General features: G+C 44.9%; 2 protein-coding genes across 3 annotated transcripts in view; one reads left to right on the top strand and one right to left on the bottom strand.

The window, feature by feature from the left end:
• Positions 1-743: 743 nt before the first annotated feature.
• CALML4 (calmodulin like 4) lies at positions 744-10,352 on the top strand (the record flags this gene model as incomplete). Its single annotated transcript, XM_079912279.1, is given in 6 exon segments — positions 744-761; positions 765-878; positions 981-1,011; positions 5,629-5,769; positions 7,362-7,550; positions 10,239-10,352. Coding segments are annotated over 6 exon segments (591 nt in total). The 3' UTR covers positions 10,337-10,352.
• Positions 10,353-12,807: 2,455 nt separating this feature from the next.
• The window catches only part of PIAS1 (protein inhibitor of activated STAT 1), a 121,793-nt gene continuing 111,387 nt past the window's right edge, over positions 12,808-23,213 (bottom strand). Inside the window, exons 12-15 of one of the 2 annotated variants that reach the window (XM_079912277.1) lie at positions 19,628-19,770; positions 17,590-17,627; positions 13,843-16,934; positions 12,808-12,875 (exon numbers count right to left, since the gene is read on the bottom strand). In XM_079912277.1, coding sequence (XP_079768403.1) covers positions 16,641-16,934; positions 17,590-17,627; positions 19,628-19,770 — 475 coding nt within the window. In that variant the 3' untranslated portion in view covers positions 12,808-12,875; positions 13,843-16,640. Of the gene's footprint in view, positions 12,876-13,842; positions 16,935-17,589; positions 17,628-19,627; positions 19,771-23,213 lie in introns of those variants that run through there. The other variant, XM_079912278.1, reaches the window with a different exon arrangement.

Consider the following 23,213-nt stretch of genomic DNA (forward strand, 5'->3'; position numbering starts at 1 on the left):
GGAGGGAAAGGAAGAAAAGGGGGGAGACTTCCCGGCCGGGAAAGTCCCTTAAGAGGCCTCCCTCTGAGTCCCCTGGGCAGCCTGTGGTGGGGCCGGAGACCGCAACGCAGGCATCTACTGCATCCACACCCCGCCACACCAGAAGGAGGGGAGAGAACTGACACACATGCTGAGAACTGATGGTGCACCAGCCATTTGACCATCGAGAGCCCTGTGACGAGGCCCGGCCAGGACACTGAGGCACAGAGCAGTGAAGTGACACGCCAGTCACTCAGCAGAGGGGCCTTAGAGCAACAGTGGCTGTGTCCCTTCTGCATAAGGTATCCCAAGGCTCTGGCAGTGGAGGCGGCTGTGCTGTCACAGTGGGGTTTCCTTCCACCTACAAGGTGGTGTGTGATGAGCCTTAAGTAAGGCGGTGTGCAAAGTGCCCGACACCTAGGAGGAGCCTGTCAGCCCCCAGCTTAGTCCCCGGAGAGAGAGAGAGGAAAGACCCCCGGAGGCAGGGCCAGGGACCCCCTTTCTGTGTGTCACCCCTTCTTAGTGTCCACAGAGGGCTCCCAGGGAGAAACAGCATTTGTCCTCTGGCTACAGAGCTTCAGCCTCCTGATGCAAGACTGAGGGCTGGGGAAGCCCTCGTGCAGCCCCGGTCTCTCAGAATCCAACCTGCCACTAGCCCAGGCAGGCCGGGCATCAGCAGTGCACGGGAAGCTGGAATCTGACCCCTGGCGTTGGGCCTGGTCTCCATGGCAGCCGTGGATTTATAACCCGGGCCTCCACCCAGCTTGGCGGACTTTCGACTTGAAGCCGGGAGGAAGGGGAACAGGAAGGCGGTTCTGGGAGCAGCGAGCGCACGGGTGGCAACCGGAGGCCCCGCGATGGTGAGTGAGGGTCTGTGTGGCCCTGTCGCGCTGTCCTGGGCTGGGGTGGCCGGGGGGCTTTTGTGGAGTCTCTCCCTGACTGTTTTCCTCTCTCTGCTGCAGGCCAAGTTTCTTTCCCAGGACCAAATTAATGGTAGGTTTGGTTTGTTCTTTCATTAGCAACTCACAGCAAAATGTGGGTCTTGTTAGGCAATTTGCTCTGCTCATTTTTTGTTAGTGGGAGGGAAGGAGGTTGGTGGGAGAGCTGGGCCCACCCACAGGCAAGGGGCCGGCCACTGCAGGGAAGGGCTGGGTTGGAGGTGCAGGTGGGGGGCAAAGCTCGGAGGTAAGAGATATTGGTGTCACACCTGTCGGTGTGATTTACAAGAGGGAGCTCACTGGGTTTTCCCCCAGAACTTGATAGCTGGATTTGGGAAAGGAGAGGGAAAGGGAATGGACGGAGAGACACCGCTGTGGCTGAGGACCCAACCAAAGGAGGGGGCTTTGTAACTGGCTGAGAAAGAGAAAAGAGCCCAGGTTTGCACACTCAGGCAGGATGCTTCTACGCTCTGGGCCTCAGTCTCCCCATCTGTAAAGGGGGGGGAAGGTCAGCTTAGGTGGTCTCTGAGGTCCCTTCTGTCCTGACAGCAAGCCTAGTTTTGGTGTTTGGAGCACTTTGTTCCTGGAGTCCCCTGACCTGCTGGTCCCTAAACAGGCTTCAGTTTCCCGCAGTGCATGGTTCTGTTTCCACAAGGCCAAGCCAACAGGGTTGGGTTACACAGAACTCAGGGGCCCAGACCTGGCTGGGGAGGCCCATCCGAGCTCAAGTAGGGAGATGAACTGAGAGTTACCTAGGCAGGGATTCCAGAGTTCTGTGTACCAGGAGATTGGTCTATAAGGGAGAGTGGGTGGGTGGGCTGTAGGCACCTCCCTACAGACCCCTTGATATCCTTACCCCACGAGGGGGAACAGAGCAGGGACTCTTAAAACACAAGGCCCAGGGCAGGGGCCCCTCTTGCCCAGGTCTTGAGGCAAGACTTGAGGAGTCTCAGGGCTGGAGTCCAGCTGTCAGCCTCAGCCTCCGCCAACCAACACTTGGCTCTGAGGGTCACCCTCCCTCTGGGGCCTCTGAACCTTGCAGAAGGGAATAAGGTAAGTTCCCCTTCGTATGTTAATGTCTGACACAAAGAAAGTGACCACAAACGTTAATGAATGAAAGACTGGAGTGGGAAGACCAGGGACCTTGGAGGCAGTGGACCTGGGGTCCAGTCACCTCTGAGCCTCAGTTGTCTCATCTGTGAAGTGGGGCTAATGACACTGCCTCACTAGGCTGCTGTGAGAGACACAGCATATGTCAGCCATGTGCCTGACACTGGGCCTGGGTGTCACCCAGACGTACGCTGGGGCCAGCTTGCTCTTGCTAGCATGAGCCAGATGGTACAGTTTTAAGAAATTTGTGAGCTGGTTGTTAAAATCAGCCATTATTAAATAATGGAAGATGAAAGAATGCTCCAATCCCTCCATCTGTATAAACATTTTAAAAAGATATCTCTTGGGGCTTCCCTGGTGGCGCAGTGGTTAAGAATCTGCCTGCCAATGCAGGGGACATGGGTTCGGACCCTGGTGCGGGAAGATCCCACATGCCGCGGAGCAACTAAGCCCATGCACCACAACTACTGAGCCTGTGCTCTAGAGCCTGTGAGCCACAACTACTGAAGCCCGCGTACCTAGAGCCCTTGCTCCACTGGAGAAGCCACCTTAATGAGAGGCTTGTGCACCACAACAAACAGTAGCCCCCACTCGCTGCAACTAGAGAAAGCCCGCGCGCAGCAACAAAGACCCAATGCAGCCTAAAATAAATTTATATATATATAAAAAAAATCTCTTGCAGTCAATAGTGCTGAAGATTTCAAAGATTTCAGTTTAATGAATATAATTTGCACAAAGGCCGAGAAGTAGTTTAATAGATCACTTATCAGATGTAATGATAGTATAGTCATTGGGAAAAGAGTAGCATTCATTGGCATGCAGCCTACCTCACTTAATGGTTAAATGAAAACTGTAGGTTGGCAATGGCTACAAGAGCTGTCAAAACTCACCGTGATAGTCAATTGGCTAGATGGAATTTATAATCGAGTATATTTTATGATTTGTAAATTGTGTGCTGCACATCCTCAAGTCTATAAAACTTAAACTATGTACATATATCATCAGAGCCGGTTGTTACATTCCGAGCATACAACTGGTGTTATCCTAGGCCCTGGGGAGGATAATTTTTTGCCTTGGGGTATTTGTATTTTCAAAGGGAAAACCTAAAGGGGATTTTTAATTCAATTTATTTAACCCAATTTGTTCTTTCATTCAACAGTATGAGTCCTTTCTTTGTGCCAGCCCAAATCTAGGCATTAAAAATATAGCAGTGCACATAATAGCCCCAAATTCCTGTGCTCACAGGGTTCACCTTGCAGGGATGGCGGGCGGGCGGGAGTGGGGGGTGGGGGACGACAACAGGAAAGTAGTAACATAAACAGGATGTTGGATGGCCGGCTGGCCTATCAGAAGGAGAGCCAGGCAGGGAGAGGAAGGAGGTATGGAGGTCTGGGTGGGGGGGGGGGGTGGGGGCGGGTCTGGGGGGGGGGGTGGGGGCGGGGCGGGGGGGAGGAGAAGAGCCCTGTTGTTCCAGCGCAGAACTCCAAGTTCAGAGCCAGACTCCCAGGTATCTAAAGGTAGGAAGACAGAACACATATGTAACTGAGGAGGTGGGCCCCCATTTGACCCTAGCCCTGCTGATATCAGGGACCACGGGCCCCCGTGGTGCAGGGCATGGGGGCAGGGGGCAATGTTCCCCCCTGTAGAGCCTGGTGGATTCCAGGCCCCAAGAATGTGATGTCCCCACCTGGCCACTGTCGGAAGATGGTCAACTGTCATAGGATGAGGTCTCAGGAAGGCAGCGGGCCCACCCCTCGTGCAGAGAGACAGAAGACAAACCAGACAGAAGACAAGGTGGGTGGCCAAGAGCGGTCCCCAGGAGGGGGAAGGGGAGAGCTGAGTTTAAGCCCTGCACACATGGTGGCCCTCTCTCTTCCCCTATCCCCACTGGCACTGGGCCTTCTTGGAGGAAATTAGGTTTTGCAGGAACCAAAGGTGGGGTTAGGCCAGGCTCTGGCCCTGCTTCCCCTGGGCCACCCCAACCCCTGCCACCAGGTCCTGTTGATGGTCTGCCCCTCCGAAGCTCAGGCTCTGCAAAGTTCTGAAAGGGTGGAAAGTTCCCATTCAACCTCTCCACAGGCACAAAAGCAGCTAATTGTCTCTAAACCCCACTGCCTGGCCTGCCTTTGGTTAGCAACCTCCCTGAAATCCTCCTGCCAGGAGAGGCCTTAAGGAGGGACCATGAAAGGGCCCTAGGCCTGGGCTTCCTTTTGCTGTCTCTCCTGCTCTGCTGCCCTCTGGTGGCTTCTGCCCGGGAGTGGAGATCCAGTGTGGTCTCCGGGGCAGAGCAGGCTGCCCACTGTGAGTCTTCTGCTGCTCCAGCCTTCCGCCCCATCTGCACCATGGGAACAACGAAGGTACCACCCCCACAGGGTCACAGTGAGGATTACACAAGGGCCTGGGGGGCAAGTGCTAGTAGCGGGAGCTGCGGTTGCTGGTTTTGTTATCAGCTCAGGAGCCACTGGTCTAGGCCTCTGAGGAACCAGCTGGGTGTGGGAAGCAGGAGAGAGCAGGGTGCTGAGGACAGCACAGGGCCCTGCACGTTCCCAAGCGGGGCTCAAGCCAGGAGCTCTACCCTGTGGGCCCCAGGGACTGGACGAGAGGGGAGTGTTGACCAATTCTGATGAGAGCCCTACAGCCCGTGGTCAGAACCTCTATGAGGGGCCCCTGATCTTCCCAAGCTCACGGCTGGCCTCACTGTGCCTCCAGGGCTTGGGGGTCGGGGGAGATGCAGGTGGGGGTCGGTTCTGCTGGGCCTGGGGGGGCTGTGGATCTGGAGGCTACTTGGCCCCCAGCAGGGTAGAGAGGGTTTCGGGAGAGCAGCAGCAGAGCCTGGGACGACTTCCTGGCAGCGCCTCTTTAAGTCTTGAAGGGGGCCAGGGCCTGTGTCAGAGAGCAGCTTGAGAGTTCAGCAGCCTGGAGGCCAGCGGCTGGAGCAGTAGGCTCAGAAGTGCCCACAGTTGTGATTATTGTCATCACATATGAGAGCCTCTCTGCCAGGCCTGCCCAGAGGGGATTTCTGGTCCTTCCCAGAAAGGAGGACCCGTAGCCCTGAGGCATTATTGGCCCTGTTTCCCACATAAGCTGTCTTTGCCAAGGTCCCCTGGGAGTCTGGTGCCCTGCTGTGAGCTCCTGGTCTCCCTGGGCTGGCCCTGGAGGGTGAGAGAGCTTTCCTCTGGTTTTAGTCGACTGAGGAAGGGAGCAGGGAGGGTGAGAGGGAGGAGGCAGAAGGGAAGTCAGGAGAGGGAGGGGAGAGGGTTGGCAGATGAAACAGGACACCTAGTTAAATGTAAATTTCAGATAAACAACAAATATCTTTATAAGTATGTCCCATGCAAAACTTGGGATCGACTTAAACAATGAATACATTTTTTAGAATATCGGAAGTTCGGTTTACCCTGGCAGCCCTGTCTTTTTCTTTGCTGTCTGGCCACTCTAGGAGGGAAAGAGGAGAGGGGAGCAGGCAAAAGGGAGGGGAGGGGCAGAAAGAGGGGGGAGAGGACAGAGAGGCGGGGTGGAGGGTGAAAGGCGGCTCCTGATTCTCCTTTCTGGGCTTTGGCAGAGTACAAGGAATGCTTCTCCCTGTACGACAAGCAGCAGCGGGGGAAGATGAAAGCCACTGACCTCCTGATGGTGATGAGGTGCCTGGGGGCCAGCCCGACGCCGGGGGAGGTGCAGCGGCACCTGCAGACTCACGGGATAGGTGAGTTGGCTGGGCCGGGTCAGTTGCCAGGGAAGGAGGAGTCTGGGCTGAGGGTGGGCCCTGAGCCCCACAGCTGTGGTCCTGGGGAGGGCCCGGCAAGCAGGTGCAGATGATGGGGTGTAAACAGCTCAGAAGTTTGAGGGGTAGGTTGCAGCTGGAGCTACTGGCTGGGTGCTGTGTATCACTCGGGCTTCCTTGAATCCTCACAGCAACCGGTGACACCCCCATCCCAGAGGACCAAGGGATCTAGGCATTCCCACAAGGTTATCACACACCTGCAGCCCAGACAGTGCTAAGTGATCCCAAAGTTGTTTTGATAGAACAATGTCCCTTAACTATTTGTCATGTGCTTAGCTCAACAACCCAATGAAGGAGGGCACTATCCTAATCCGGGTTTTACAGACAAAGATCAAGATTCAGAGCCCATTAGGTAACTTCCCCAAGTGCTTATGCCAATGGTGGAATCAGGCTTGGAACCCAATTCTGATCTCCAAATGGTTCTCTGGTGATGCGATTATGGGATTTTCATTCTCCTTGTTTCCTCTGTTTTTGACAATGGAAACATATGGGACTTTTCATAACCAAAAACAAGTTCTTTTTTGTTGTTGCTGGGTTTTTATTTTTTAAAGAAAAAGAGGGAGGGATGTCAGAGGCCAGGATGGCTGTTTGCATTGGTGGCTGAACACTCAGGAAGGAAAGAGAAGGGTGGCCTGGAAAGGACACTTGATCAAGAGCCCACCTGGACCTCAGTTTCTTCATCTCTCAGATGGATTCCCACCATCTGCTAGCGTTAACCTGAGGTCCCATCCGAGGGTGCCTGAAGTAGCACTGGGAGCCCGTCCTGAGGCCAGCCTGGGCCTGGGGGTGGGCCTCTGAAGGCCTCAAGCCCAGTGATGGGGCGCTTAGCAACTGAGATCTGCTGCTTCCATCTCCGAACGGGTGGTGGTTTCCTCTGGTTTCTGTCTCCTGCAAACAGGAAGCTGTGGTCAGAGGCAGTTCTGACTTCCTGCAGTTGTAGCCCAGCCAGGGCCTGGGCTGAGGTCCCCAGGCATGCCTGGAGGAGGGGTGTGGGCTGGAGGGACTGGGGTGGAAGCTGCAGTGAGGGAAGTAGTGAGGCTGCAGTGAGGTGAACAGCCTGGTGGGACAGAGGCTTGAGGCCCCAGGTGGGGGTCATCTGTCTATCTTTGTAAATGTGTTACAGTGGCTGCCAAAAGGGGGGATAGACATGTTGCTGCACTTCCCTCCAGCTCAGGGCAGGAGAGAAGCATCCAGAAGGGGATAGAGGAGGCAGTGCTTCATCCTAGTCCTGCCGCTGCTCTGAGGTGACTCTTCGCTCTGAGCTTCTGTCTCCTTAGTGGGCAAAATGCGATAACCAGTCACTAAGGGGTTGTTGGGAGGATTAAATGAGGCATATCCATGGTGGGAACTCAGCAGGACAGGCTGCATCCTCTTCCCCATGACCACTGCCTCCATCATGGTGCTTCCTGAGTTAGGTGGCCCTTGAGCTGGCCATGAAGGCAGGAACCCAGCTGCCTTCCTCAAGAGAAGCCTTTTCCTCCTTGCTCACTCTGCTGTGTTTGGGGGTTTCCTAGACAGAAATGGAGAGCTGGATTTCTCTACTTTCCTGACCATTATGCACGTGCAAATAAAACAAGAGGACCCAGAGAAGGAAATTCTTTTGGCCATGTTGATGGCGGACAAGGAGAAGAAAGGCTACATCATGGCGTCTGAACTGCGGTCAAAACTCATGAAACTGGGAGAGAAGCTCACCCATAAAGAAGGTAATGGCCTGGGTCCCTCTTTCCCAACAGCACGAGGTGATTAAGGGGTTGGGGGAAGGACACCAAAGCCCAATCCATGCCACCTGGGTTATGCAGGCACTGCATTTGGTGGATGCCCCAGAAGGTTGTAACTAGATGTTGAGCTTAGTGAACTCTGGATTGGATCCCAGAAAAGAACTAGGGACGCTGTGGGTGGCAGGAGAAATTAGCCAGGGCGAAGGGACGGCTTGGGGAAACCCAGTTATGATCTACTTGGGCATCACACTGTGTTCTAAACTTTCACTGTGGGCCTTCATTTAGTGATTATGACAGCTCTGGGAGCACTAGTGTCCCCCTCATACTGATTAAACAGGTGCAGTGAGTGGCTTGTGAGTAACAGAGCTGGGAGCTACATGCAGGTCTATTAGACACTTGGACCCCCGCCCCCCAGCCCCTCTCAGGCTCTTTCCTCTCACCACAGCTGTCTTCTGAAGCTGCTACTGCTGCCAAGTTTCTAAATTGAGATGTTACTTTGCTCCCTTTCCCCACGACTCAGCCAGCTCTAAGAGCTTTTCCAGAAGGGGTGTCCGTGGTGGTCTTTGACTCCTACCTTCCCTGCCTTCCTACCTCAGAGAGGATGAGAGGCTTGGGTCTTCTAGGAAAGCCTGATGTCCATGGTAAGGGTGACTCCAATGTTGGGCCCTTTGCAGGTGTTCTCCCAGTCTGCCTGGTGGGCCCCTCGGTCCAGCCATGGCAGCCATGCCAGGTCGCTACCAGAGTCCACACCCACCAACCCCAGAGGCTGGGATTTCTAGTTAGGCCGCTGGGCCACTGCCTAGGATTGAGGCAGGAGGAAAAAGGCTTCAGTAGTGATGGGCCTTTAGCCTTTGGTTATATCACAACAAACAGACTTGAATCCTAGCTCCCCCTCATTCTGGGGGACCTCAGGTGAGTTTCTTAACCTCTCTCACCCTCCTCAGTTTCCTCATTGGGAAATGAGGTTACAACAGACAATCCCTCAGGTCCCTCCAAGAGCTAACATTCTATAAAGCAGTCTGCTGAGATTTTATCTGCAGTCACAAAGGCACAGCGCAAAGCATGTAAAAATAGCTCTACAGAAGGCAGATGGAGCTTCCCCCGCTTTTTCAGGCCGGGAGCTATCACGATCTCGTCTTTCATTGTGTCTGTTTTAATGCGAACAGGGAAACACGGGCTCTCCTTCCCTCCCCGGTTCTGAGGACACTGCATGGGCTTTTATGTACCAAGTGGAGTGTTTGTTAGCAGAGGGCCAGCAGGGGCCTTATTCTTACGGTTAATGATCTCTAAAGCAATACCATGGTCCCCAAACTCAAACATATCTCTCATTTGTTTAACCAGTAAAGAAACATTTCAAAGAAACTGACAATGTCACCCAGACAGAGACTGATGTCCCTTCCTCTGGCTGTGGGAGAAGGAAAGATGATACTAGAAGTAAGACTCCCTTACCCTCAGTGATTGAAAGAAAAAGCTTCAGTTTTACTACAGAAGCATCCTTGGAGCTGCTGAGTTGGCTGGGAGGGAGGCCTCCTTTGCGACCTGGTTCTTTGTGGGTTCACAGGGAACCGCCGTTCTACCCAGAAGGCATCATCAGACTCCAGCTGCCCCTCTTCTGGACAGTTGGAGGCTGCAGTGGTTGGTGTTAGACCTGTCCATTGGGACGGTTTTAACTAAGTGGTTGGTGGGTAGAAGCATCTCTATGAAATAAGATAAATTACAGTCTCAACATTCTGAAAATACTCAGAAGTGCTATCAGCTTAAGCACAGAGCACAGTAATTACATTTTTGGAGGAGGATGGTTAAGCAGGAAGTCACAGGATATTTTCTAACAAACAACTACCCAGGATTATGTTGGGGATGCCTGGGGCTGGGGAAGTTGACACAGAGCAGTGATAGTTTTGTAAGAGGGTGAGGATGGTCCTGAGAAGCCACCGTGGAAAAGTGTAAGCTGAAATGGCTCTTTTTGTCAACTGCTGGGAGAAGCTAGTATTTTGTCCCAGGGATCCAGAACCAGTAAAGGTTGGGGTTTTGGTTTTGTTTTTTCTTTTTTTGAGCAACATTAGAGAACAGTGGCAGTTTTTTTGTAGGCTTTGAGCTTAGACACAGTTGAATATATTTTCTCTTACGGTACCCCACCCCCGAAACGCACACTTTTTAAAAGAGGTGATGGTGGCAGGTACCACTCGTCACCGAGCCCCCTTGGGGTGGGGTGGGTGTCAAGTTGGAAGGCAGACTGGCAGGTCAGGGGCAGGCCAAAGACTGCGCTGGGGGGCCTGGGATGGAGCTACAGAGGGTGTCTGTTCTCTGCAGGGGGCTGAGACGGTGGGCTGTAGAAGGTAAGATTCATGCCAAAGCTTTCTGGAAATACTGGCCCAGGGGCCAGACATTTTCTGAAGGGGAAAAAAAAAGCACAAGATGGTTTCAGTGACTGAATCCTTACCAGTACACCCCTACCCTGGCCCCTGCAGAAAGCCTGATGAACTCAAAATTGGATACATGGTCTCCAAGGGGTAGGGGGTGGGTTGTCCTGTTCCCTCCACTGGTTTATTTCCTCATCTACGGGAATAGTCAATCAGACGCTCAGGGAAGACCTCCAGGGAGTCCCAACCCCCAACTGGATGTCCTATAACGTAACACTAAAGCAAACTGAAAAATTAATGTGATTTATTGCAGTGGATGATCTTTTCAGGGAAGCAGATATTGAACCTCATGGCAAAGTGAAGTATGACGAATTTATCCGCAAGATCACCATTCCTGTGCAGGACTACTGAATGAGGAGAAGGCAAGAGAGCCTCCCCTGGGCCGGAAAACTCAGACCGATGAATCTTTAAAAAGAAAAGCGTTCCTTTCACTTGTGGGAGATGGCAAACACAGCAAGATGACATACCTGACCACAGCAGCGGGTAACTTAGCAAGGAAACGAAACGATTTCAGCTACAGTATTAGCATGTCTTTAATAAAAGACTTTTACTGATTTTAATAACTAACTACCATCAGTCTAGCCCTTTATATCATGGAAAGAGCCTATGGTTTAGAGTTGGGCCAGGGTTCCAGTCCTGACTCTGCCACTTCTGAGTCAGGTGATTTTGGGCAAATCATTTCACCCCTCAAAGCCTTAGGATCCTCACTGAGGTTGGATTCCTACTTCTTACCTCATGGAGCCTGTTGAGAATGGTCTTCAAAGGGCCTTTGCAAATTGTAGAGCACAGTGTAATCCTAGGTTGCCATGGTCGTGCTTCTCCTAAAAAGGGCAATTTACCGAAAGACTAATATTCTGTATTTGGGTGCTAGAATCATCTTCCGCATTTCCAAGATAAAGCTAGCTGAGAAACAGCAACAAACAGAGAGCTCAAACTATGGCAACAGTTCTTGCAGCACCACAGGGTCACATACAAATTCTCATTCCCAGTGCATACTAATGTAGTTCAGGATATTCATTCATAAACAGGATAAAAAACAGGTTTAAAACAAGGCAGCATCAGCTAAACCCTGGGAAGAGTGATCCGACTACACCCCAAACCAAAGGAAACCAGATGTGACGAGCTGCATTCACTGAGGCCTTGCAGAGCTTGAGAAGACCTGTTATGATGCTTCTGTCAGAATTTTGAGCTCCTCCCTGACCCATTATCAGAGAGGTTCATGGGACTGGGATGGTCTGCTCAAGTGGGCCAAACTGATGATGGCTTCAAGCCATTTCCTCAGGACTAATGGAAAGTAATAAGGGGATGGAACAGGCCACAGCCATGACCCAGAGAGAGAGCCCTGGAAAACAAACAATAGTAGGGGTACTGGTCCTGCCGGGAGCTTTTCCAGCACAAGTGGCTTTTTAAGTTAGTTATGTAGCCAGGAGGTGCCAGGATGGTGCTGCCTGTGCACTCATCAAAGGTGTGGATCCATCGCTAGCGCCAGCACAGCCCTAAAACGGGCTGGAGTCACACACCAGCATGCTGAGGGCGGAGCGGGGCAGAACTCTTAACTACAGAGATTTTCATCCTTATATGTATCAAAACTGGGATCTCTGGGCTGTGGCTTTTTCTAATTGTGCCTTAGTGGCTAAAGCAAAAGAAAACCAAATTAAGAGGGAGGTGCGTCTCTGGGGAGGTTTACACAGAACGCAAATCTAAGGGCCAGGAACAAGGTAAACTTCAGGGGACAAAACAGTCACAGTCTTAGTGCAGCTATCTCACGATGCTGCACGGCCTCAGACCAAATGGAGGTCCTGAGAAAGGAGAGCCGCTTTCATTTCCCCAACAGTGTAACTGCCAATGAAGTGAGTAGGAATTCCTAGGAGCTGCGTGGGGGCAGGCAGTATATGGGCCCCAAAACACCAAGTAGGTGACCTTGTGATCGTCAGGCTGGGGATCTTAGGCTCACTCGGTACAGGGGCAGATCCAGGTTTTGTGGGGTCTGAGGGTTATACGATTCGGCGGCCTTCTTTAAGAATATTACAGTAGAAATATAGAATTACTAGGGCTGCTCCTGGGACCCTGGAAGAGACCAGAGCAAGTGAGGGGCCCTGGTGCTTAAACTTCATTACCTTCATGGTAAATCCATCTGAGGGCTGGTTAGATGTTGGCACCCATGTTGAACTGCTATATTTCACTTTCAGGCAAGGCTCAAGGGTCCTAGTGCGCCACATTTCTTTTTAACTCATCATGGACATGAGGAAGTTAGTCCTGCACAGCCACTCTGGAATACCAAGGATTAGACAGTAGATACCTGTGATTTAGATGGGACAGGAAAAGGAAGTTCTGGGCTATAACAATAAACGAGGGTACGTTCCCTCAAAGCTTTGTCTTTATATGCCACTGAATGGTACCCGTTTGGTTTCAAAGCAAGTTTTATGAATCTCATTTGCCTAACAGGAACCTGAAGTAGACCTTGCCAAAAACATAAGTGGTGTGTAACAGCCTTGAGAACCTGGGGCTTGTGTCCACTGACTCAGTGTTCCTCATTAAGGGTGTTCAGTGGGTAGGATTCCAAGATCCTGGGATGTGCTCTGATTTAAACTTCTACCCCAGGAAAGGCTCTGACACTACCCCATGCCTGGGTTTCATGCTCATTCCTGAAATTCCTGTTGGTTTACCTAGCACCAAGTATTGTTTGCAAAGAAAAGGCCACAGTGCTCTTAACAATCAAATTGCAGATTAAACAGATTTAAAACTAAATGGATGCTGTGGTTCATTACAAAGCTAGCCATATTTCAGTAAGAAAGGGGAATGATAGCTGTATATTCATTACTTACCTCAAAGCATGTTGCAAGAGAATGAGTTACTTGTCATGCTTTGAAATCTCTGGATCAGAGGGGCTCTGGAAGCACAAAGCATCGTCACTTTTTCTCATAGGGATTGTCCCCTTGTATACGCAGCAGTGTATTTTACAGAAGACAAATTAACTGAAGGCTTTTCTTTTATTACATCTAAAGAGCTCTACATAAACAGGTAACATTCAATAGGTAAACAATTTTTTTTCCAATGCATGTAATAAATATTTTCACTTGGTACTTTTATACAAACTGACATTGGTCTACTATACATTTTTAAAAGCCATTTTACTGGTTTGGCATGCGGTATGGAAATTCTAAGAGAGAAAGTTTTAAGGCAATGAATCACAGATTTAAGTTCATGGAATTTATGGTAACTTTTATATCTGTTTATATACATTTTTCCCCTTTGTTAATTAAACAATTAACAGCAGCACACTCTGGGACCACCAGCTATTCTCCCTCCCTCTTTCTGAAATCTAAGCTTTGTATTTTCTTTTAATTAAAAAACAGAATTCAACATGTATTGATAAAACAAAACTCTTACTAAAATAATTTCAAATGTGCTTTAAAGTCCTAAAGATCTTGAAGTGTTTTGTGTGTTTAAAATTGGAGCTGTTTAAAAACAATGTTTTTTCCACAATTAGTAATTTAAAATTGGGATGTATTTTCATTCAGTTTCAGACATTTGACTCAAAGGAAAATCTGCCAAGAAATCACATTTCTCAGAAGCTTAAGTGTATCTTTTCTAAGTCAGTAATAATAGAGAACTGTGATAATGTCTACATTAACAGAAGTAGAAAATTTTTAATGCTCAAAATAAATTAGTCAACCAAGCGTGGCATGGTTAAGGTCCAGATACTTTTAAAAACGTGTTCAATAATGCCCACAAAATATTTAAAAGCCACTTCAACCCTGCTAGTCAAACAGCTATTATACTAAAGATGTGTGTGTGTGCATATGCACACACACACACACCCACAGTACTATACAGACACACAAACATATGCGCACCTATTATGAGTGACCAAGGCAAGGGGATGGTGGTAACGTGACTAAAGATTCTGAGAGTCATTAGTCCACAGACAGCATGTCAATATTAGCATGGGTGGGGGAGTGACAGTGGGCTAGGGAAAAAAGAAATAACTGTGCTTTAAAAACAAACAAAAACTTAGAAGATAAAGATGCAGTGCATGACTCCACTAATAATTACTATGGACCATAAAAAGTCTGATTGACTAATAGCGGCCATGAGACCAACAGAGTAATAGTTACTACTACTGCAACATTTCAGAAAGTTAACAACTGAAGGGAACAAACTCCGTAAGAGTGGAATGAACTAAAATAAAAAGACAAACTGAATGGTTAGTTTCTCCCGCGGAGACACGACCAAAGCTACTAGACAGACATTTATTTCTCCCTGTTACCTGTTCTTCCCTTCGGTTGGTATAACGCAGGACCCTGAGAGAAAATAACCCTCTCCAAAACTGGGCTGAAGAAAGTAGAGGGACGGTTTTTCAACTGGATCATTCAAAGAGTCTGTTATTCAGCATCATACACAAAGTTATTGATCAGAATTCTGAGACCACTAACAACAACAAATAAAGAAAAACAAAACTATTCATTTTATCTTAGGTAGCTGAATTAACAGAAACGTTTCCTATTACAATATGAAAGAAGCAACTCCCTACAATTTAAGTAATTTCTAGCCCAATCTGAATTTAGACACAAATTATAATACTATTAGATATTAGCCTAAGTTAACATGGCAATGAGAGTTCTAAAGTGTGTACTCACATAACACCAGATTCATTTAAAAACTTAACTATTTCCTGTTTTAACTGACAATGAATTTTTTTTATTGCAAATTGTTTAGTGACTATAACTCAGCCATGTATGTGTGGAATACACATGCGTAGGGAAGACTATATAACTCAGTTGTCACTCACACACTTGTCTATAAATACATATATACACACACACATATACATATCAATACCAACCTGTTTTTCAAAATTCAAGTCAACAATTTGGTGGCAGAGAGATACTGTAAAAACAGGTATGTTTAGATGCCACACAGTCATGTGAACCATTAATTTCATCAGACAACTGAAGATACAGCCATCTTGAACTCTTAACTGGATTAAAGTAGGTCAATTTGTTACCACTGCAAGGTTTAAAATGACAATTTTATACACAAAGGTGGTCCTTCATCAACTCTGAGAACAACTCTGAGAACATTAACAGTTGTGATATAAAAATCCAGTCTGGAAAATTGGTAATCGTTATGCCCCTTATCTTTTCTGCTAAACCTTTCAATCAGATAAACAATATTTTCAACACCTTCAGATATTACCTGAAAAACGGACCTTCTCTGACGAGGATTTTGGAACACAAGTAGAACCACTTTTTCCTTCCCTCCAACCCTCACTCATTTCCTGAAAAACAGTTTTCAATATATTTACATTTCCATTATTAATAAGAGTAGATCAGACTGATCCATGAATTCTTAAAAAGATTTGACTTTCCTATGTCATGCTTGTCTTTAAAAGATGAAGAAAAATATAAAACAAACAAGATAACTAGGCTAAAAAAATAAGTACACTCAGAACCAGAGAGTGAAAATGACTAAGGATCAAGCCCATTTTGAATTTCAACTGTTTATCAGATGATAGATTTCTACAGACTGACATATGGTGCACTGCATTTTCCGAAGAGAATTTACTTTTAAGGATAATTGACTGTCTTTTTTGAGGTGATGTAGCCTTACCTCTGTCAGCTGCACAGGACATCCAACAGGGCTTTCTAAGCTATTTTTACTTCCTACTTTGGTATGAAGATCTCACATGAAAACTTGTTACCCTGTGGCCAAAAAAGCAGGTGTTCACAGACTTGGTTTAAATACATAATACTGGCAATCCAAATTTAAAATAAAGAACTAGACTAAAGTGTATTATTCACAGGTCGGCTAAGCCTACTCCTTACCCAGATAGCTCTACTCCAATCTCTGAAACATATTCTCAGGGGGTATCTAGCAAATAAGAGACAATATGTGATGGAGAACATGCAATTGGGACAGTTGATAAAGATGCTCATATGAGAGTTCAAGACCTTCAAAGCACTTTTAAAGAAGCAGGCAACTGATTTATCAACTGAATGCAAACTCGGGAGAAGGAACAGTAACGACACAAAAATACACACAGACACATACACACCCACAAGCTATGTCCTGAAAATACATAGGGAATGCAGAGGAACAGATGAGATTTATAACTTAAGGCTGGATAAAATATGCACACACACAAACAGAATCCAAGTCTGTCATTTTTAGAAAATGGAAATTAAAACTATCCCCCCCCAGCCCCTCCCCACAACAAAGAAAAGCCCACAATTTAAAACTTCATACATGCAATTCCTTTTCTGTTATTGCAAATAAAATAATGCCATTGAAGTAAAATAAAACCAAATAGGACAAATGATGAAAAAAAAATCTTCAGAATCCAGAAAGAATGAACTGAAGGTGGTTTGTGGGTACTTGTTTTTTTTCTTTTTTTTTTTCTTTTCTTTCCTTTTTTTTGTTTTTTACAAGTGTTTTTTCAGACAGGCAGTCTTAGATTTATATACAAAAGTAAAACTGAAAATATAGTTTTGTTCTCTGTACATTTCTTTTAATTTTTTCCCTAAAAAAAAGGAAAAAAACACGCTTGTGTACTTTTCTAAACAGAATAAGGTAAAACATAGCACAAAGTTCTCTTCTTTCTACCAAGTTCATTTAACCTGGGGTAGGGATGGGAGCAGCAGGGGCAAGGGAATCAGTCCAATGAAATAATGTCTGGTATGATGCCGAAGATGGATGCTGTGTCCGTGCTGCTTCTATTTGCGACGGTGTGGCTATGGCTCTCCCTTAGGCTGTTGGAGGATACGAGGCTGCTGTTACTGCCACTGCTGCTTCCATTGGTGGCTGGCAGAGAAGTACTGCCTCCTGCACTTAACTGATCAAGAAACATCTGTGAGGAGGTATATGGAAAAAACCGAGACGAGTGTAAGAGGTCTTGATCATCTGAAACCGCTGCTGCTGCAGCGGCAAGCAGGGAGGTGTTATAATGCTAGGGAGGGGAAACAAAACACAGGAAATAAAGTTAATTATACTTATAAATTAATAAACTTTCTTCTCAGCAGAACAAAGTCCTAAATTTAATATATTCTGAGTACCTGGTGTTTCTGAAATATTTAGTAAAACATTTTGCAAAATCAAATGGTCTTATGTAATGATCACATCATTGACCTTTTAATTTTTATTGGCACATCACTGATCTTAAGAGACATTTTGTAGCTGAAACTGGGGGGGGGGTGTGGGAGGGAATAAAAATATTATTTTTTTGCTTTAATTTGTATTGCAAGCAATTTTCATAATGCTATTTCCAAAGAGGCATATACTCAGAAGCAGCAGGAAACAGAAGAGTCCACTTTCTTTATCTTCTGGAGATATATGGCCAAGAAATTTATCAGTCAATATGACTCACTGCCCTGTTTTTTATAAAACAGTACTGGGAACCAACAAATAGACACTGTAGTTACTATATATTCAGGCACAGCTGAAACAAAGGGACTTTTATTTAAAGTTTTAAAACCTTAACAATAATGGGTATAACTACTCTGAATTTCCTAAGGAAATTTATTTTCTTTCTCTTGGCTACATATTATACTTTTAAGTATTTTAACTTAGAATTAAAATAACAGTATTTTTTTGATATAACATACCTGATTGTCTCCTGATAAGAAAGGAAAGAAATCTAATCCTGTGGGAGAAAAAATTTAGTTTAAAAAAAAGAAACAAAACAAAGAAAAAGACTTCCAAATGCCCCAATACTACAAATACAATATCTTAAAGCTAATTCTAAATTCATTTAGAATTTTATTTAAACATGAAGAGTTGAGCTGAATGTTTTACATCTCTCCCATCTCTAGATTACAAAGCCTAGAGTTCAAGCTTTAGCAATGATTTGCACTCCTGGTGACTCCATTTGTGGGACTTGGGCCAATGCTGCCCTGTTAAGTCCAACACTGATCCCTTAAATTGACAGAGCACTTTTCACTAGATGCTCTCATCGACTCCCCTAAAGTCACCTTTCAATCTACTCGAATTTACTCCTCACAAGCACCTCATGAGGTATGTAATTACTTTGGTCTCATTTTGTGGATAAGAAGATTTTTACATTAAGCAAGTTGTAAGACAGATTTTCTTTCTCAGATTCCTTCATTTCCCACTATCTGTTCCAGATTCTAACTCAGAGACTCCTGAGTGACATAAGAGGGGAAGAGATCTGAGGGGGTGTCTAACTGCTGGTGTGGAGGCTATTACAGAAGGACCAGCTCTCATCCCTGGTTGCCAGGAAGTCACTGTAAGCCGGCCCCTTCCAAGTCACATTCTTGTCCATATTGCCCAATGTGTAATGCGACGAAGAGCAAGTAAACCAACATGAATAAAATGCCTCATTATGATATCTAAACTTGGAGAAAAGTACAACAAGCAGGTATAGATAAAAATATGACAACAACATGAACACTTTGGGGATCCATCCACTGTCTACACTACAACAGATTATAACATAAGGATCCTGCAAAATGTATAGTACTGTGTTTTTAGTTTGTTTGTTTTGGCCATGCCATGGCAAGGCATGTGGTATCTTAGGTCCCCAACTGGGGATCGAACCTGCATCCCCCGCACTGGAAGCATGGAGTCTTAACCACTAGACCGCCAGGGAAGTCCCAGTACTGCGGTTCTTGATAGTGAGTTTGGCAGTGGGCTAACAGGCAGTGAGAAACGGGGCTACACTGTCTAACAGGGTAGCTGTTAACCACCTGATGTGGCTATTTAAATTTACTAAGATTAAATAAAATGAAAAATTCAGTTCTTTAGTCATACTAGCCACATTTTAAATGCTCCATAACCACATGTGGCTAGTGGCTACTGTACTGGTCAGATTACATTTCCCTAATTGCAGAAAGTTCTATTGGACAGAGCTGAAATAGGGTTTTCATAACAATCACTAAGAATCCACTCAACTATCTCAGCTCCCAAGATCCTTGCCAGTGACCCTGAATTTTACTGTAGGAAATGGGTGGAGGGCACTTTGTGCTTCTGTATTATATTTTCTACAATGAGCATATATGGCTTTTTGTAATTTAAAAAGTGTTCTCAGATAATATGGCTAATGTACAAATTATTAAATTACAAACATAATGAGAACTAGTAATTCTTTTTGATAATGTAAATGATTATTATGAACTCAAAGTACATCGTAGAAATGAGTATACTGACATTTCAAATTACTTTCAAAAAGAAGAATCAGGTTCACCGGAATAAAAATTAAAGCTTTCCAATGTTTCAATTCTGCATTATCTAAAATACAATATGACATAGCTACCCACAATGCCTGCTGCATTATAACTGGATTCACGGAACAAAAAATAATTGTCATAAATATCAAAATTTAAAGCAACATATTGGAAGTCATTAAAAAACAACCTGCAGACTACTTTGAAGCACACAAAACCTAAAGATCATTACACTGTTTTTACCACTGGTAGTAAAACACTGGTAGTAAAACACTGGCTATGAACAAGGAACTGAGTCTGTATTTATTTATGACCACAGTGTATATTTCTCCCAGTTTCCCAGATCCAACCCCTTCTTTTCCTAATCTTTCAACCTTTCTTATACTTGCCCAGAAGAAGACTATATAGATCAAAGGCATTCACAATGCTATGTGACGACACAGAAGAACCGGTGACTCACCTTGCAAGTCATAAGGCATGGGTGTCATGTGGAAAGGATGTCTGTAGTCTTGGATGAGGGATGTGTTAATATAGCTTGTGTCTACAGCAGGGAGGCTTGGGGTGCGGGACACTGGAGATGCTTGATGTGGAAGACTTAATATGCTAGAAGAAGAAAAGGTTTGTGAAATTTTCATGAGTCAGTTGAACTTTTAAAAAGGGTTGCATCTCACAATGAGTCCTAGTTTTTGTGCTGGAAATTAAAACAAAAGACAAGTAAAGCAATATATAATTTAGACTACCATAATTATTAGGAAATAATTTGTATACTTAATAGCATCTTTCAGAGGCTACAGGGAAAAAGATGGACGCAATGGTATCCAACATTCATAAATCACATGTTGTCTTTGGAACGACGTCATCTACACTTTCAGAATGCAGGGGGAAGGCATGGCTGAGCCAATTCAATGGAATATGAGTGAAAAGTATCTACAGCAGACAAAATTCTGAAACCTTTAAAAAATAAGCACTAGAGTGCTGGCTAGTAAAAAGTTTAGGTAAATCCTTGCAAAGAAAACACATATAACAAGACTAGGGGAATGCAGCAATCTGAGCAGTGAGGAGTTAACAGTGGCCCTCAGACTTGTAAGATTTATGAGAATAAAAACTAGGTACTGTTTATCTCGGTATATTCAATGCCCGGCACAGTCATTATCACGCTATTTACATAAAAGGCCTGCTGAATGAACGAAGGCAGCAAGACAAGGAGTAAAGATGCTCCATAGGGGCTTCCCTGGTGGCGCAGTGGTTGAGAGTCCGCCTGTCGATGCAGAGGACATGGGTTTGTGCCCCGGTCTGGGAGGATCCCGCATGCCACGGAGCGGCTGGGCCCGTGAGCCATGGCTGCTGAGCCTGCGCGTCCGGAGCCTGTGCTCCACAACAGGAGAGGCCACAACAGTGAGAGGCCCGCGTACCGCAAAAAAAAAAAAAGATGCTCCATAATGAACAGGTGGTACAGCGTTTTTAAAGGGAGAATAGTATAAATGGAAAAAGAAAAAAAGAACAAAGAGAGGGATTCTGGAAGAACAGAGTGAAATGTTTAAGTAGCTGAGTAGTTAAATCTTTTTTTCTTTACCAAAAATCAGGGAAAAGCAAAAAGAGGGAGAAATAAAGGAAAAAAGAAAAGGAAGAATTAAAATGATTTTGAAAAAAGAATTCTAATAGTCCTGAGTGAAAACATAAGGGCCATATGCTATCCCAACCATACAAGAGGCTAATAGACATATAAGTTATAGAAAATAAAGAGAAAAGAAGGTAGAAACAGGCTGTCTTTTGCTTTTAAAACTTCATGTAAAGTCCTCAGGGTATGGAGATGCAATTTCAATGGTAAAAAATATTTCAAAAGATGCCACGGTTGGATTTCCAGGAATAGAGTTCTAGTTATGACCTTCTACCATATTTTTATGAATGGGATATGAAGCATAAAATATATTCTCATCCACCTCATAAAAATGTTTTGTCTAATGGAAACTTAACTAAACCTCTTACATCTATAGAAAGTACCATTTTCCATTAGCTATCTCCTCTGACAATACCTAAGGGATTACAAGAGAGACAAAAGGAGTTGAAATGCTAGTCTCTGAAAACATCTTGGTATACCAAACAGCAAAGGTAATTTCTGGATGAACACTCAGCAGCTGAAGACAGCAAGATGTTTTACATTTACTAATCTTTGCCTCTTTCTAATTCCTGGCTGGCTCCTTCTCTTTCAATTTTATGATAATATTCTAAAATGCATTTCCACCTTCACACTGCACAATAACAACAAATACAATATGCTGGGTATAGGTTTCTATTTATTGGCTAGTCATTACTGAAAAATGGTCACTTGTGCTGAATATGGTGCTGTTCTTCTAAAAATGTCATAAACCTTCAGGTTGCTTGTTTTTATCTGAAAATCAAGAGAGAAAGGTCTGGCGTTAGCAAATACTCTATCTGGGTTCAATTAGTCACTGGGAAGCTCAGGAAGTAGTTAATGCATCTAATGTAATTTCCCAAACATAATAAACAAACTATTTCTGGAGAAACAGCAAAGCAAATATTCAAAGAAGAAAAATTAGATTTCTAAACACTCAGAAAGTTTCCTTTAAGGAAAAGTGTTTACATATGTATGACTACTATCAATATACTAAAGAGCAGAACTAACGTATATATAATGATGCATTTAATCCATAAAGTATTTATATACCCAGATTTATGAAATGTATTTTAAGGTGCTGTTTTATGGCATTTAAAGTAATAAAATGATATGTTTTGGTCATGCTATGTTAAATATACCATTTAAAAATATATATAAAACATAAAATATCTTAGAATCAAAATTCTACAGACATTTGCTCTAACTACGCCAGCTTTTGCTAATTTGACTCTTCTTCCCTCCCCGCCCCCCACCCACAACTCAGATTTAAGAAAGAAGCTGGTATAATAATACGGTTGGGCTTGTTGGATAACAGCCATCAATGTAGGCTTTCATCAGAGGTGAATGTTCATAAAGTAGGATGTAAAGCAGAATTAGTGTTTAAATATTCATTTTGTATAGAATAATGATACTGCTTTTAATGTCTTTTATTTCTGTCTCTATGATAAAATAAGCTACTCTAGAGTGAAAATATCAACCTGCGTCATATGTCTGGTTGTACTATAAAGATTCCTGAAATAGCCAAAGTCCTCTAATGAGAGAGGAGCCACATTTATCACAATTGTGCTCTTTTACTGTTGCAACTTCATCTTTCAAGTAACTACAAATATACTCAAATAGAAGATCTTTTTATCTCATCAAACAAGATCAAGCTTGAAAATAATTTGACTCCAAGCACAGAAGTGCCTGCTCTTGGTCTGGTGTTTACTTTCCCTCTTTAACCTTGAAATCTGTAACAATGCTTTCTGCAGACTTTCCCTTCCTCACTTACATTCTTCCTTCAGGCACTACAGTTTGCTGGAAGATTTTCTGAATAGCTCCTATTCAATTACATCAGGCCACATAACTCTCCTGATATGTACCTAAAAGGGGTCACACATGGATTTCTAGATTTACCTTTGGTGTGCTACAACTGTGCCTTAGAAAAACATGAAGTCTTTTGCTGAGAATCCCCGAAGTGTCTCATAAGACTAACAGTCTGTTTAAGAGTACAGCTAGAGTCAGCTACTTGTTTTACCATCCTCTACAAAATGTTAACTCTTTAAGGTTGGGACTGTACTTACTTACTTTATTATCACCCACGTTTAGCACAGCGTGTTTTACGTAAAGTAGGTAACAGTGTTTCATGAAGTGACATGAAGCATAACCAAGGTACATTATTACTGATATGAGACTAATGGAAAGTATGGGAAATGAGTCTGCAAAACATAAAGCATTGTGTACTGCAACTTAAGTCCTACACTTCTTTCATTGCCAGTCTTATACATTCTGAGGCAGGTTTAAAGCATTCATCTGGACTTCTCTGCTTTCTGCTTGAAACACTCAACTTAGGGTTAATTTTACAGCACACATTTTCCAGTTTGACTAAATATTTTAAATCCTATGACTAGCATTAGGATCACCTGGGAAC

This window comes from Stenella coeruleoalba (genome assembly GCF_951394435.1).
Source record: "Stenella coeruleoalba genome assembly, chromosome: 2".
Lineage (NCBI taxonomy): Eukaryota > Metazoa > Chordata > Mammalia > Artiodactyla > Delphinidae > Stenella > Stenella coeruleoalba.